General features: G+C 37.2%; 1 protein-coding gene across 1 annotated transcript in view; it reads left to right on the forward strand.

The window, feature by feature from the left end:
* The window catches only part of LOC114054145 (stathmin-2), a 69,914-nt gene that overhangs the window by 18,352 nt on the left and 35,510 nt on the right, over nucleotides 1–16,052 (forward strand). Inside the window, exon 2 of the mRNA XM_027877289.1 lies at nucleotides 15,948–16,043. Within this exon, the coding sequence (XP_027733090.1) occupies nucleotides 15,948–16,043 (96 nt within the window). The remainder of the gene's footprint in view (nucleotides 1–15,947; nucleotides 16,044–16,052) is intronic.

Consider the following 16,052-nt stretch of genomic DNA (forward strand, 5'->3'; position numbering starts at 1 on the left):
GTGTTTTCTATTGGTTTCCTTGTGATGTAAAGAGAACACAAGGAAGGCCCCACGCACGTTGGGTGGACCTCCTATGAGGAAATTATGGGAGGACATGGACAAGTATTGCTCAGGATGGGCAGACATAAATAGGTTACAATCTGTACTGTTGAAGAGGTAGCAATGTCAATGATGTTGCAGATCTGTTGAATTATAGGAGTACAGATTTGACCCCAAGGAATTAGACCAAATGTGCTCTAAGAACTCTTTTAACTCAGGAATTCTAGGATTCTGTGAATTACATAAGGGAAAGTTATTATAAAAATATGTAGAACACTTCTACATCCTAGTAAGCCACTTTGCCCCCACTCAATTTCTAAGACATGACTTTATGTGACTTGAGAATTGTAGGAGTCAAAAGATAAAATGAGGGGTCAACTTATAGCATCAAACTATCACTAAATAAACCAAAAGATGTTCAGAAACAAATAAGGTATAGCAATCTTTGTGCCTATACATTTTAATGAGACATGATTATAGTATTAGTGATGAAGTACGTCAAATTCCATTTCAAATTTATCATTTTATTTGTAGGCAGGGAATATTTGTCATTTTTGTTTCTAGATCTCCAGCACCTTGCACATAACAGGGACTTAATAAATACTTACTGGGCTGAATTGAATAGTTCTCTGTGCAGATTAAACAACAAAAACACCTGACTCAATTTTGGCCTACAGGTATTATTGGAAGTCCCATTTTTGTTTCACAAATAAAAAAAACAGGCTTAACTTTATTCTGGTGTGGTTTAACCAGGATTCCCATTACGCAATACTTCTCCTGAACAAGGAATTTGAATCTGCAAAGATTTCTAGTTGGCATCAACAAAGTTTATTTTTCACACACTACTTACCCTGAATAAAACAGAAGGGAATTATCTAAATTTTAAAACTTTTTATTTGTAGTGTTTGGAAGACTGGAATCTGTCCAGTTAATTGGCCTTAAATTCTGTATTTGTTCATTTTCCATTTGAGACTCCATCACTTTCTCTAACATCTGCCATACTCATTTTTTCAACATCTAGCATTTTCCTCTTTACAGTTAAGTACCAACAATATGATTGCCATAATTCAGAAAGTAGATGTAAAAATGAACAATAGGCCAAGATTGCACTGAGAAATCAAACAATTAAAACTATTTGATAATAATACGAAAAACAATTTTTAGGAACACTTTTTTTCCTATCCAGGTAGTAGTATTTGATTAAAGGAGAAATTAAGAAAGTTCTTCAACTGGTAAACAACTTTAAAACCACAGAATTTCAGAATTGGAAAGGATCTCAAAAGTCATCTAGTCCATACTATAACATGAATCTTCTCTATACCATCTCTAAGAACAAAATAGGAAAAAATTAATAAAGTTCATTTATATAATATGGTGGTTATTCCCATAGCCACTCCCCACAACTTTGACTTGCACTGGCAGAATGGGTTCTTCAGAGGGTCTGTGACTTTTTCTCCCTTCATGGTTCTAGGGGTAACCCTGAGGGGCTGAGTTTCTAGTACTATCACTCATAAGCCCCTGGTGGTATGCTCATCATTCATAATTAGCCTGACTTAATTGCCTTTTACAAAGGTATTTACTAAAATGGCATAACATAAATAGCTCATACAAAAAAGTGCCCTAAAACTGGATACACTTTCTCCCTGTACACATAAGATCCCTGAGCAGAGTGGAGTAAACTCAAAGTATACAGGTAACCAGGATAGAGGGGTAACTCACAACTTTTACACTGGGAGACTTCTCTTTTTGTGGAGTCCTCACCAAATTTGTCTTAGGTTTAGCTTCCTGTTGGGCAGGCAGTCCATCTGGGCTACTAATGTCCATGCTATTGTTGACACTGTCACCAGCACTCCTAGGTGGATCTTGTGTCCCTGAAGCTGTATTATCTCAGTTGACCATCCCTCCACTCCCAGTACATTTCCACTGCCATGTGCTGCTACCTTGCTCATAGCTACTTCAACTCTGATTTCCATTGTAATCTCTGGTTCTTCCAAACTCACAAGGTTGCCCAGACACTTCCATAACAAAATGTAAACTCATCTAAGATCAGAAAAAACTAAGCACAAAAAGATAGAGGTTGTCATTGTGGCAGCTACATGGCAGAGAGGGTAGGCTTGGAGTCAAGAAGACATAAGTACAAATCTGGACTTAAACACCTACTAGCTGTGTGACTCACGGAAAGTCACAAAGTAGAGATAATAACATATAATAATAATAATAACCTAAGTAAGAAGTGAATGAGATGTTTGTAAAGCACTTAGCACAGTTCCTAGCATGTAGCAAGAGCTACATAAATGCTTATTACCTTCCCTTCCCTCCTTTCCCCATTGGCTTACAGATCTTATAGCCAAGTGAGAGACAACACCATCATCCTCTCCCACCCTACTCTAAGGATTAATTTAAATTAGTCCTACCTCACTCAAAGTCCCAAAGGAAAAAGATCAATGAAGAGGTTGGTTACCACTTAATTCCAGCTCAGCAATCCCTGAGATATTAGTTCTTCCAGTTCTGCAGACAATTAGAAGACATTATCATCCCACAGTATTAGCCTCTCAGTCATATATGCCCAGAAATCACTCCCTTCCCCAAGTTTCCATTTGGTCACTTATATCATGGAAAATGGAGACTCAACAGGTACCACATGCCTTTCTGCAAGCACCAATCCTTCAATGGCATGCAGATAAAATAAAAAGCTGACATTTTGCAATGCAGAGGACTTTAGCATTTCATACCTCCAAAGGGAACTACAATAGATGCGGCATATATTGTAAAATTGCTATTGCCTGGTACTTAGGAGGAGGAAAGTAGATTTGGTAATTTCAAAAAAGAGCATTCAGGGTAAAGGAGTATTTTGGTACACCAATAATCAGGAAATTTACTGAAAGGATTAGAATTGATCTTGAGAACAAACATAGCCATGATGAGTTGGGGAAGGTGTTGAGGGGAGGGAGAAATGTTTTCTTCACCCAACAAGAGAAGAAAAATGTTAAAGCCTGAAAGATGATTTGATATTGTTTTCTCATCTTTCAAATTGGGGACAGGGGGCAGGAAGTTAGCTTCTAGCTCTAAAACTCTGATTATAATTACATTTTTTAAAAGTAGAGCGTTTGCACATAGTAAGCACTTAATAAATGTTTATTAAATTGAAATGAAACTACAAATTTATAGTTTGTGCAGAAATTATAAATTTATTAAAAAAGACATTTGCAAATGACAATATTTATATGTTCAAATCAATCAAGTAGTCATAATAATGAGGGGATGCTAAAAATCCCTTTAATTAAGGGATGAACTGACCGAGAATCTTATATGCATTTTGATTTTTTATTTCATTAGTTATAAGTGAGTAGTCACCATTGCATGCTAGAGATTTTTTATAATTAATAATATTCCCTGTTTTTCCTTCTGACATTAAATTGTTTACTGTTACTAAATAAAACTAAGATTTTAATTATTTTTCCTCCCCATAGCAATTACTTCAATCATGCCAAATGTCAAGCTGATATTTCTACATAGAAATGTCTGATTTTTTAAAATTGAACTAGATTTCTCATTATACCTTTCAAAAATTGCATTGGTATCTTTTGTTTCTAAATCACATACACTTTCCAAAGAATCTGTCCCCATCTTAACTATGTTTTAGTGTATTGTTTTGAGTTTGTGATTTTTTTCCATTGAAAACAGCTTTTACTCGGAATAAATTCTATTTTAAAATATCTCTCAGAAAGTATAGAGCCTGAAAGAAAGGATTTTTCCTCAAATTTTTTCTGGTTTATATCACTCTGGTTATGTCACATTTTAATGCATTTAGCAGTGATGGGAAGAGACAAATCATTTCCAGAATAATGTAGTGATTTCATCCCCTACTTGGCTAATATATTACTGTGCTGCTGACAGAAGATTGTACTAATTAAAGTCCAGCCTGCAATATAACAAAGCCCATTTCAGAAAAGAATGAGCTCATCCCTGGCAAACTGTGAGGAGGTGGGATGTTTGAAATGCCAGCACACACGAGCAATTTTAGCTGACATATCTAGGTTAACCTGAAGGATTTCTTTAACACCATTTTAGCTGTCTCTAAAATGAATTCTAAAGGAAATTATACTTCTAGGGTAGTAGCAAAATGTTTAACACTCATTTAAATGACTGTGAGTCTTGCAATTACTCAAAAATAAAATTACTGAAAGTTTGGTTGAAATATTTATTATTTTGAACATCAAACATTTTTAAAAGTTTAATATAGATTTCATTTATTTCATGCTTTCTCTGAAGAAACATTCCAATTAAGAATGAATAGCAGGAATATGAAAATAACTTGCACAGCATAGATACTCAAATATTTGCTGAATTAATGAATCAATGGCTATAAGTGAATCACAGTAGGAGTGATTTGGGACATTGGGGAAAGCTAAATGTGTTGATGTGATTTTGGTGTTCCATGAAATATTTATCTTGACTCATAGTTTCCTGCTATTTTGACTGCTGTATCATGGTAGTCCAAGGGGATAATGGAATCATAGATTGAGAGTTGGAAGAGATCTCAGAGGCCATTTAGTGTACCCCCTCATTTTACAGATGAGTCCTAAGGAGGATTTGCCCAAGGTCACACAGGCAGTAAACAGGATGTCCTCTGACTTCAATACTCCTTCCACTACCACCACACTGAATAGAGGTGAATCTTCTCCAGCATCCTCTGCTCAGAGTCACTTTGTCACTCTGTGTTGTTTATCTTTGACCCATAAATGTTATTTTAGCCTGAGCCTTATCATGTTTGAATTCTGAGATTCTGCCTACACTCTGATTAATCTCAAAGTGGCATGAGTAAATTTAATCTGACATTAGCCATGCTGGAGTACAAGGTTCGGGTGTTTTTTTGGCCAATTAAGTGAGTGGCCTCCTCCTATGGCATTTAAGGACTGATAGTTTCAGTGGGCTTTCAAAAGCTCAGCTAATTATTGGTCTCTATTTGACATTTACTTACTTGGAAGCTAGAGACTCATAAAGAGGTATTTTTTGCAAGGTGATTTCCATTGAATCCAATCTTGGTATTTTTTTTTCTTGGCAAAGCAGAACTCAAATGCTAACTTAAATTTCCTACGCCTTCTCTTTAGTGTAACACATCCTGCAAGTCTCTGAGGGTCTACTGTCTCTTCAGTATGGGTAATCCTCCAATCAGCACAGAGCATAACCCTCTGTAATCTAGGGCTTATCACCAAAAAAATCATCACCCTCTGCCCAACCTAATTGGAAGTCTTTTCCCCCATTTCACCAAAACAAAAACGAAAACAAAAAACCAAAAAAAGAAAAACCTGGTCCTCAGTATAGTCTGTATCTCTATACAGTCCATGAATGGCCCAAACTCAGTTTGGTAGGACTTATAGTCTGATAGCACCACATTTAAGAATATAAGATTGCTTCCACACCAGCATTAGGCATAAGAGAAGGAATCAAGTGGAGTATATACACACACACACACACACACACACACACACACACACACACACATATGTATATATATATCAGAAAACCCCTCTCTTCAGAGTAAATTTGACAAATACTATTTGAAATGTAGATAATGGTGGTCATTGGGAGACTCTCTGTTGCCTCCAGGTTAAAATATATAATCCTCAGTCTGTCATTTAAAGCCCTCCACAATTTTGCTACTACCTAAGTTTTCAGTCTTATTTCCTATTATTCCCTTCCATGCAAACTCTGTCCCATTCGTACTAGACTGCTAGTTGTTCCTCATACATGACATCTTATCTCCCACCTCATTACCTTTGCACAGGCAAATCCCTCATAACTGGTATACCCTTCCTTTTTCCTTTCATGTCACAAAATCCCCTAGCTTTCTCAAAACACAGCTCAGCTGGGTACTTTCTGCACTAAGTCTTCCCTGATTACCCCTGAGAGATCCCTTACCCCATACCCCACCCAATCATTTTTGGTCCTCCCTCTGTCTTCGAAGGAATTCAAAAGTGTCAAGTAGAGGTGTATGAGTAATTCATGGTCATCATTTCCATTTGTATGTCCTTCAAATTCACTTATCTGAGTATGTGCTGTATCCCCTAGAAGAATGTATTTTCCTTGAGGGCAGGAACTGCTTCATTCTCTCCTTTGTATCCTAATCCCCTATCACAGTGCCTTTCCCTTAGTGTGTGTTTAATAAGCATTTGTTAAATGGAAATGAATTGATAATCTTACAAGTAAAAGAAACCTATGGGGAAAAGAAAGGAATATACAGGTCTACTGACCCATGACTCATCAAATTAAAATTTCATCTACAACCTCATCATAAAATGCATGCTGAGCATGTACAAATTTTCGTAATGTCAGAAAAATCAGATTAGATTATTACAGATAGGACTTCTGCCAGAAATTAATGTAACCCTCTTCCACCTAATGTTTCTTCTAAGTATATCATCTAAGATAGCCAAACTATTGGTCAACTATCACGTCAAGTCACCTAACCTAATCAGGGCTGCAAAGTACAGCATTGCATTAAAGCCTGTTAATTAACACTGTCTCTAAAATGTCCAAGTAATCAATCAATTCAGAGTTCAGAAGGCAGAGAGAAAACAAACTGAATTTTTTAATTTACTTTTTCATTCATTTATCAATCTTATTGGAATCACGGAAACACAGCCCTGATGTATTTTTCAACCTCTCAGTACAATATTTTGGGGGTGGGAGTGTTTAAACATAAGTTTAAAGGAGAAAAAGTTTGCAAACTGAAATTGTCCTGGCTATGTTTTGGGCTACATGCCTTCAGAGGATGCCCAAGAATTACTCACACATCTCTGCCTACCATTTTGGGATGATATGAGCTTTATAAGAATGAGTACTCAACTATATAGATTCAGAATTTTTGCAACCTTGCTTTCTTTGGCCCAGAAACTATTCAACCTCTCCTAAAAAGAGTATAAAAATTAAGTATAAATATGCAAATGGAATCACCAATGTGGTACATATAGAGTAGCTTTCAAAAGAGATAACATATATTACATGAAACCTTAAAGAACATGCCACAGTTATGTTCCCCATCAATCAATCAATGAGCATTTATCAAACACCTGCTTTGTGCCAGGTGCCATGAAAGGCCCTGAGGATAAAAACAAAAAAAAAAATGAAGTGACCTTTCACAAAGAATCTTTATTAAGAATGGGAGAATATAGTTTCCCCTGGCAGCTCATTGACAGGAGCCAGGTAATGTCAGTGACTTGGTGGCTGAATTCTCTTTGGTAAAAATGGCTTTAACTTCATATTCTCAACAGCTGTTACAATGAATCTTGTCTTCACAATTTCCATCTTTGAAAATTTTTGCTGTCATTGAGTGCATTCTATGTTATAATTGGTATTTCATCTTTGTATTGACGTCACCCCGTACAGAAATCTAGACCATAGCCACATTTCAATGTGTATGCAATGGGAAATAGTAATGGAGGGCTTTTTATTTTGGTGTGTTTTCTGAAGATCCCTTCAAAACATCTCAACAATAGGGTGGCAACAGGACATCTAAATAGTCTATTTTCCTTGTCACTGGTGACCAAAACATTTCTGATTCTAGAAGCTGATTAAGTCACTTCATGAAAAATTGCATTAATAACAGTAACAAATGAAGAGCTAATTGTGCATGATCTGCTCAGTGCTTAAACATGGTAAGGGTTTAAAACATCACAGATGAATGAATGAATGATTAGGCCAGTGTATCCAAAATTAGGAAGGTCCATTGTATGGGCTTCTATAGTCCACCTGAAATTAAACCACTTAGGAATGAAAGGATATATCAAGCACTTTGCAAAATGACTGTAGAGAATGATATGTTGGCCTCCATGGAAGTTTACATTCACACACTACTGTAAGATTTACAAAGTATATTCTCATAACAACCACGTGAGGTAAGCAGTGTAAATACAATGATTTCCATTTTACAAATGAGGAAACCAAAGCTCAGAGAGCTGATGAGACCCAATCATTATCCAACAGCTAATAAGGGGAAGAGCCAGAATTTGAACCCAGGTTTTCTGACCACAAGACTAATCTCTTCTCTTATAACAAGTATTATGGAGTTAGAGCTGGAAGAAGCCATTGACGTCATCCTAGTCCAATGCCCTCATTTTATAGATAAGAAAATTGAGATCCATTGAGGTTAAGTGTCTTGTCGAGAGAAAAAAGAAGCAAAGGAAATAAGCAGTTATAGTACCCACTGTGTGCTAAACACTGTGCTAAGTGCTTTATAAATCTTATCTCATTTGATCCTCACAACAACCCTATGAGGTAGGTGCTGTTATCCCCATTTTCACTTGAGGAAAATGAGGTAAACAGAGGTGAAGTGACTTGCTCAAGGTCACACAGCTAATAAATACCCAAAGCTGGATTTAAATTCAGGTCTTTTTTTTTGGTGAAGCAATTGGGGTTAAGTGACTTGACCAGAGTCACAAAGTTAGTGAATGTTATGTATCTGAGGCCAGATCTGAACCCAGGTCCTCCTGACTGCAGGGCCAGTCCTCTATCCACTACACCATCAAGCTGCCTCTACCCAAGGTCGTGAGTAGTAAGTATCACAATAGCAATCAGAACCCCAAACTGTTTTGATAGCAAAATCTAACACTTGTTCCACTCACATTAATCTGTCTTTGCAGAATGAATGCAACCACATTTAAGAGAGAACTCTTGAGGTTTGGGGACCAATCATCTCATTCCTTTCTGAACATATTTATTAATAGTCTGAGGGGCTGGAGCCTAGCCATACATAAGTTGGGTGCTGTCAGGTAGCCGTCTGACCACCCTTGAATGCCAGAGCAAGACAAAAGAATGATTCCCTGAGCCCACATGAGAATTAGGCTGAGTGACAAAGCATTGATTGTAAACAGACTGTGCTTCTATTATTTCTATAAACAATAGTCTAGCAAGGCCTCCCCAAAGACAGCCAATTTTCCTTTATCAGGAAAAAAATGGACAGCATTCTACATCACAGAGTGAGACATTGATTAAAATGAATGGGAACTTCAAATGGGGATCAAGGCAGGGTTAGGTCCCTGGTTGGTACAATTTACTATTCTCATTATGATTTTGATCACAAGGACTGATTCATGTCACCCAATTTATTTTTCTGGTCACATTTTCTGTGCCAAGAACTGAGAATTAGAATTTTAGTGCCTCATATGTTTCCGTAAAACCAGTGATGGGTTGCTCCACTTTGACCTTTTAAAATGTCCCTTTATTTGATTTGCTCTCTGTCCCCACATGAAAGGTACAGTGCTTACATTAGTTAAATATTAATCCTTCAGAAATGGCCTTGAAAACTGTACTTTGGGAGCCATAATTCTTACTGGGGGAAGTAGAACCTAATACGGATACATTTTCATACTCAACAATGTACCATTACATCATACAGACCAGATACAACTGGAACAAGGCCAACTATAACAGCAACTGTCTATGATGTTCAAATAGTACATTAAAAATTAGATTGTATTTTTTTCTTAAATGACGAGTTTCTTGTATCAAAGTTGTCCCCTGGCCAACCTCGAAAAAAATCAGACAATCTCAAATTAGAATTCATAGTGGGCTGAAAATGTTTTTTACTTAAAATTACCAGGGCCCACTCTGTTCAGGCTTTTAAGAAGGAAATCTCAGTGACTTGTGTCTTAGCAAAGCATGCTCTGTTTGCAAGGAGATGAAAGAGTTGAACCTGGAAGGAGAGGGAGTAAAATCATTACTTAAGTGTCCATTATAGGCCAGGCAATGTGCTAAAAGTTGTTCAAATATTATTTTATTTGAAACTCACAACTCTGTGAGGTGGCTGATATTATTGTTTTTATTATACAGATGAGGAAACTGAGGCAGGCAGAGGTTAAATGACTTGCCCAGAGGCATACAGCTAGTTTCTGAGGCCATATTTGACACCAAGTCTTCTCGACTCCAGGACCTGAACTTCCTAGCTGCCTCTGGCCAATAATTGGTCTACAGGCAGTTATGTGGCCTGGTGGGTAGAATACTGGACCTGGGATCAGGCAGACAAGTTTAAATCCTACCCCAAACACTCACTAGGGAGTATTGCCCCAGTTAGGTCATTTAATCTCTCTCTGCCTGTTTTCTCTTCCATAAAATTGGGATGATAATAGCACTTACCTCCTGTAGTTGTGAGAAACAAATGAAACAACATATGTGAATGTTCTTTGCAAGCCTCAGAGCACTGTACAAATGTTAGTTTATTTTTATTTATTATTATTATTACTTTAGGTTCTGGGACCTAAAGTGGAAATGGAGTACATCTTTTCTTTCTCTTGCCACCCTAACCCCACAATATTCTACCAATAGATAAAATCAGGTTAAAATTATTATCAAGAACAAATCTGAAGATTACAAAAAGGTAATCTGAGGATTAAAATAGGAGGGAGATAGAGAAGAAGATGAGACTCATGGATAATTATGGCTGAGAGATGAATACATACATTCATGCATAGGTATCTATATATGCCCATCTATATGTATATATCTCAACTATTAATATATGTGTGTATATATGTATGAATATATTATATATATATATATATATATATATTATATATCATGACTGATATTCGATTGCGTATGTTTGTCTACAACTCAGAGTTTCTATGACACCACTTGGCAGTGCTCCCACCTGTCTCTGCCCCCAGTCCCTGGCCAGCGATCAGCAGTAGGGGACCTTTACCACAATATGGGACCTGGTGCAATTGCTAAAATGCTCTTTCTGTAGAAATTCTGGAACACAATTTCTTTCGTAAGAGAAAAGGCCCTACAATCGAAACCGGTATAAATGAAAGTTTACCTCCAGAGCTCAACAAAAGTGCTTTTGTCAATGAAATCACTTTACACGGAGGCCAATGTAAATGGAGTTAACTGTACATCAAAGAAAAGTAAACCCATTGTACCTTGCATTGTCCCTTTCGCCTAATCTTATTCTTTATACAGTGAGTTTATCCCCAGAGGTCTTTCCAAAGAAAACAAGCAAAATTGGATTGGAGTTCAATAACGAGAACTTATCAAGAAAACTCATTACCAAAAGGGCCCCAGGTAAAATAAAGGAAAAGAGAGGAGGAGAGCGCAGAGATTCTAATTTGTAGACTGGCAGCTAACTGACATTCTGGGCTCTTTTCAGAATCTGTGGCAGAAACTTAGGGCAAGAGCATCAATCAATCAAATCAGTTTATTATTAAGATAGCCAAGATTTCTGAGATATAAGGAGAGCTCCGATACTTTCAGGTTTACAGAGGTGTTATAACTGTGATTAATCCCAATTTTAAAATGAGGTATCTGAGAAAGATGAAATTAATTGTCCAGGGTCCCCATAGCTAGTGAATGTTAGAATTACGTGTCAAGCTCAGGTCTCAGGACTTCCATTCCGGTATCCATGTTAATTTGTCCCCTTTTGACTAAGTCATGGTACCTCACTTTATCTGACTATGAATATTATCCTACTCAGGTTTCTGAAATTTGGAATTTTCTAGAATATTTCTCCTTGACTTTTCACATATTAGTCAACAGAGCTGATGTCAATTGCTATGTATCACACTCAAAATAACTAGACAAGCATAAACGAAGTAACATTTTCCACATAGGAAACATTGACAATTCTATAACCTAATGAATATGAAACTCAAAATCTACTACATGATAATAATAGCTGACATTTATACAGTGTGCCAAAAGACATAGAGTAGTTTAATCTTATTAACTGCACTAAATCTGTGGGGGCATCTGGTATAGCATTTTAAGGTTTGAAAAGTGTTTTACATACTTTTATCTCATTTGTTTTGCCACCACAACCATGTGTAATAAGTATTAATCAATTTTATTAGTCCTTTTCTTGCAGATGAGGAAACTGAGGCAGGGCAAGATTAAGTGACTTACCCAAGGTAACCCAGCTAGTAAGTATCTGAAGCAGAATTTGAGCCTATAAGGCCAATGTGCTCTCCATTGAGCCATACTACCTACGCATTCCACACTCAAGTAGTAAAAAGAACACTGGAGGGGCAGCTAGGTGGCACAGTGGATAGATCACTGGCCCTGGAGTCAGGAGTACCTGAGTTCAAATACAGTCTCAGACACATAACACTTAGTAGCTGTGTGACCCTGGGCAAGTCACTTAACCCCATTGCCTAGACAAAAAGAAAGAAAAAAAAACACTGAAGTTTGAAAAGGTAAGCTGAAGTGTCAACATCACCTTTTCCTTGCTTGGTGATCTTGGGTAACTCAGGGAGTAATAAAACCTGGGAACTTAGAATTATAGAGATTACTAGACAGAGTAAAAACCCTTATCTATGGTTACATTTTTATACAGGCCAAATGAAATGGGTAGTTGAAGAAATCATCCAAATAATTCCATTAAAAATATTTAATTTCCATTATTTGTATTATTTTTTAAGGTGAGGATTTACTCTGAATTAGTGTTTAATTGCCCCAATTTTCAATGATCCACTTTGGTGTGTAAATGCAGTTCTACCTGAGTTCAAATCTGGCCTCAGACACTTATCAGCTATGTAACCCTGGATGAATCACTTAACCTGTCTGCCTCAGTTACCTCATCTATCAAATGTGGATGATAATAGCACCTACATCCCAGGATTGTTGTGAGAATCAAATGAGGTAATATTTGTAAAACTCTCTGTAAACTTTAAAGTGGTATATAAATTCTAGCTATTATTATTACTTATATTAATTTTTTGTTGTTCAGTCATTTCAGTTGTGTCCAACTCTTTGTGACCTCATTTGGGAATTTTCTTGGCAAAGATACTGGAGTGATTGGCCATTTCCTTCTCCAGCTCATTTTATAGACAAGGAAACTGAAGCAAACAGGATTAAGTGACTTGTCCAAGATCACACAGCTAGTAAGTGTCTGAGGCCAGATTTGAGCTCAGGTCTTCCTGACTCCAGGCTCAGCACTGTATCCACTGTGCCACCTAACTGCCCCATTTATATTAATATATAATAATATATTGCTATCATTATTATTTTCTGGGCTTTTTAATCTATCCCCATGACTCAATTAACTATAGCTGGTTGTTATTTTAATACTTTATATACATACATATTTTTCAGATGCAAAATATGCTTACTTTCCCTCCACAAATACTTTCTCCTTTAAGACAGAGACAGAGACAGAAACAGAAAAAGAGAGAGAGAGAAGAAAAGGAAAGGAGAAGAGGAGAGGAAAAAAAGAGAGAGAAGATCAATATGTTTAGTATTATGGAAACGTATTGCTTTGAATACAAAGTCAGGAACCAACTGTTTTGTATACTTGTTTTAAGTTTTCATTTCAACAAATAAGCTATAAATTAAAGCTTTTAAAATTAAATCTATGAGCTATTGAGAGAGAGAGAGAGAGAGAGAGAGGGAGAGAAAGAGAGAGAGTGAGTTTAAAGGCTGCATATGTACACAGAATAATGAAATAGAATTACAGGGGATCACTCAGACCAAAAAAATGCTTGTTCTTAAAATGCCTAAGTAACTTAGGCAAAAGAGTTTTCTTGTCCTAAATTCCCCAGATAATTGCCTTAGCATAAGTAATTGTGATCTGAAGCTTTTCTAGTCACATCAATAAAGATTATGTAAATTCCATTAGCAAATGGGAAAGAGAACTAAACTAAAAACTCAACAAAGCTTCCCCCCACCCCACTTCCTGCCAGTCAGGCTTTCTCTAATCTGCAGCTCTTTATCATGGTACCCCTCCCTTCCATCTCCAGGCCTGGGCCAATGGACAGAACAAGTCTCTAAAATATAAGTTGCAAAGGCAATACAGAGAGGGGAAACACCTCTTGGAATCACAGGCTTTACAGCTAGAACATGTAAGATTCAGTCTCTTTATTATTAAAATCAATAATACATTACCTTCTTGTTCAAATACAATGGTTAAACAACGAAGATCTGTTTGAAAGCCAGGGTAAAAGGGGCATGGTTAATGATAACTGTGTGGAAGAATGGAGGAAAACGATTAGCATTCCTGTGTCATTCGGTTAAGTAGATGCTGCTCTAGTATTAATATTCTTCATGTGGGCCGAATTTGAAATTAATTCACTGGGGTAAGAAATTTATTCTCAAACATTAATAGCTAATATCAAGAGCAACCAACTGTGGAAAAGATTATATAAAATTACTTATCACCTCCCAGAAGTTGCCAGAAAGCTCACGGCTCCACTTTATGCAGGGATATATTGAAAGGACTGTGGTTATTCTATTAACCTAAGCCTATAAGGAGAATTACCATTCATTCAACACTTGCAATTGCATTATTGATTGTTAAGCTTTATTAGCACCATCATTTCTTCTACATACATATGTGTTTTGTTTTCTTGGGTTTTGCATTTTTCATAAAAATGCTTTTTAGGTTTCATTACTTACGCCTGTCCTCCCACCCCAAACCTGATTATCTGAATCCTATAGAAGGCCCATCTCATGCCCCATTTCTCCAGGGATGCCTTCCATGACTACACCAGCCCACAGGAATTTCTCCCTCTTCCGAGCTACTGCGGTAGCTCATTGTCTTAAGTATGAAATCTTGAAGCAGTCTTTCATTTTTCCCTCTTTCTTGGCCTCCACATGCAGTTAGAGTCAACAAGTTCTTCTTTCCTGATGTGTGTTGCACTTGATGAGTATTCCTTTCCTTTCTCCTTGCTGCTATTCTCATTCCCTCAATCTAGGCCTGATCACTTTAGGCCTGAACTATTGCAACTGGCCTATGTATTCAGCCTCTCCTGTTGTTGATCTATCCTATGCAGCCCACTCACATTACTCTCCATAACACTTCTTTCATTCATCACTACTTATTTATCCTGTTGAAATAAATTGTTACCCACTCTGAATAAATAAGCAAATAGCTGCTGCTTAAATCTCTACTTGAGTCAACTCAATAGTACAAGCATTTATTACGTGCCTCCAGTATGCTAGGTCCTGGGAATTCCAAAACAAAAATAGTCCATGTCCTCAAGGACAATCTACTGATAAAACTGGAGTCATTTTTTTCAATTGAATAAATTAATAAAAGAGGAATGTAGGCATAGCCTTCTGCTTTATGAGGGCCTAGACATAGCCCTCTAGACATAGCAGTTTACTGTAGTTAAACACACAGAAAGTATATTCGAAGAGAGACTTGGATTCAATCTATTCTCATATTTGAAGACTTCATACTCCCTCTCCAGTCCCCGTCCCCTCTTTCCCCCACACCCCGCACCCCACCCCCCAACCCCCCTCACCCCCGCATACACAGCCTTGCAATTCCTAGAACAACAATCCATCTCCCTAATCTGTGTATTTTCTTTGGCTTTCCCCATTGCCCAGAATGTTCTCCCTCCTCATCTCTGCCTCCCGGCTCTCTTCAAGTCTCAGCCACAATCTTACCTTCTGTACGAAGTCTTCCCTGGTTCCCCTTAATGTTAGTGCCTTCCCTCTGAGTTTACCCTGATTTATCCTGTAGATATCTTGTTTGTACATAATTGTTTACTCCCAAATAGACTGTGAGCTCCTTGAGAGTAAGGACTGTTTTGTTTTGTTTTTCCTTTCTTTGCCTCCCTAATACTTAGCACAATGCCTGGCACATAGAAGGTACTTAAAAATTGCTTGTTTATGTACAGGTAGGTGGCGCGGTGGATAGAGCACTGGTCTTGGATTCAGGAGGACCTAAGTTCAAACCCAGCCTCAGACACATAACACTTACTAGCTGTGTGACCCTGGGCAAGTCATTTAACCCCATTACCTAGCCCAAAAAAAAAATTACTTGTTTACTGACTGACTGGCTACCTGAAAAATCAGGCAGTTTAATGTGCCAGGAATCATTCTACAAATTACTCTAATTAACATGTAGACCTAAAGACAGATGGGAATTTGACAATGAAAATTCACTCACATAATTTTTTTTTTTGTTTCAGCCTACAAGGAAAAAATGAAGGAGCTGTCCATGCTGTCACTGATCTGCTCTTGTTTCTATCCTGAGCCTCGCAACATGAACATCTATACATATGATGGTGAGTAAC

This window comes from Vombatus ursinus, unplaced genomic scaffold (assembly GCF_900497805.2).
Source record: "Vombatus ursinus unplaced genomic scaffold, bare-nosed wombat genome assembly UNPS02014812.1, whole genome shotgun sequence".
Classification (NCBI taxonomy): Eukaryota; Metazoa; Chordata; class Mammalia; order Diprotodontia; family Vombatidae; genus Vombatus; species Vombatus ursinus.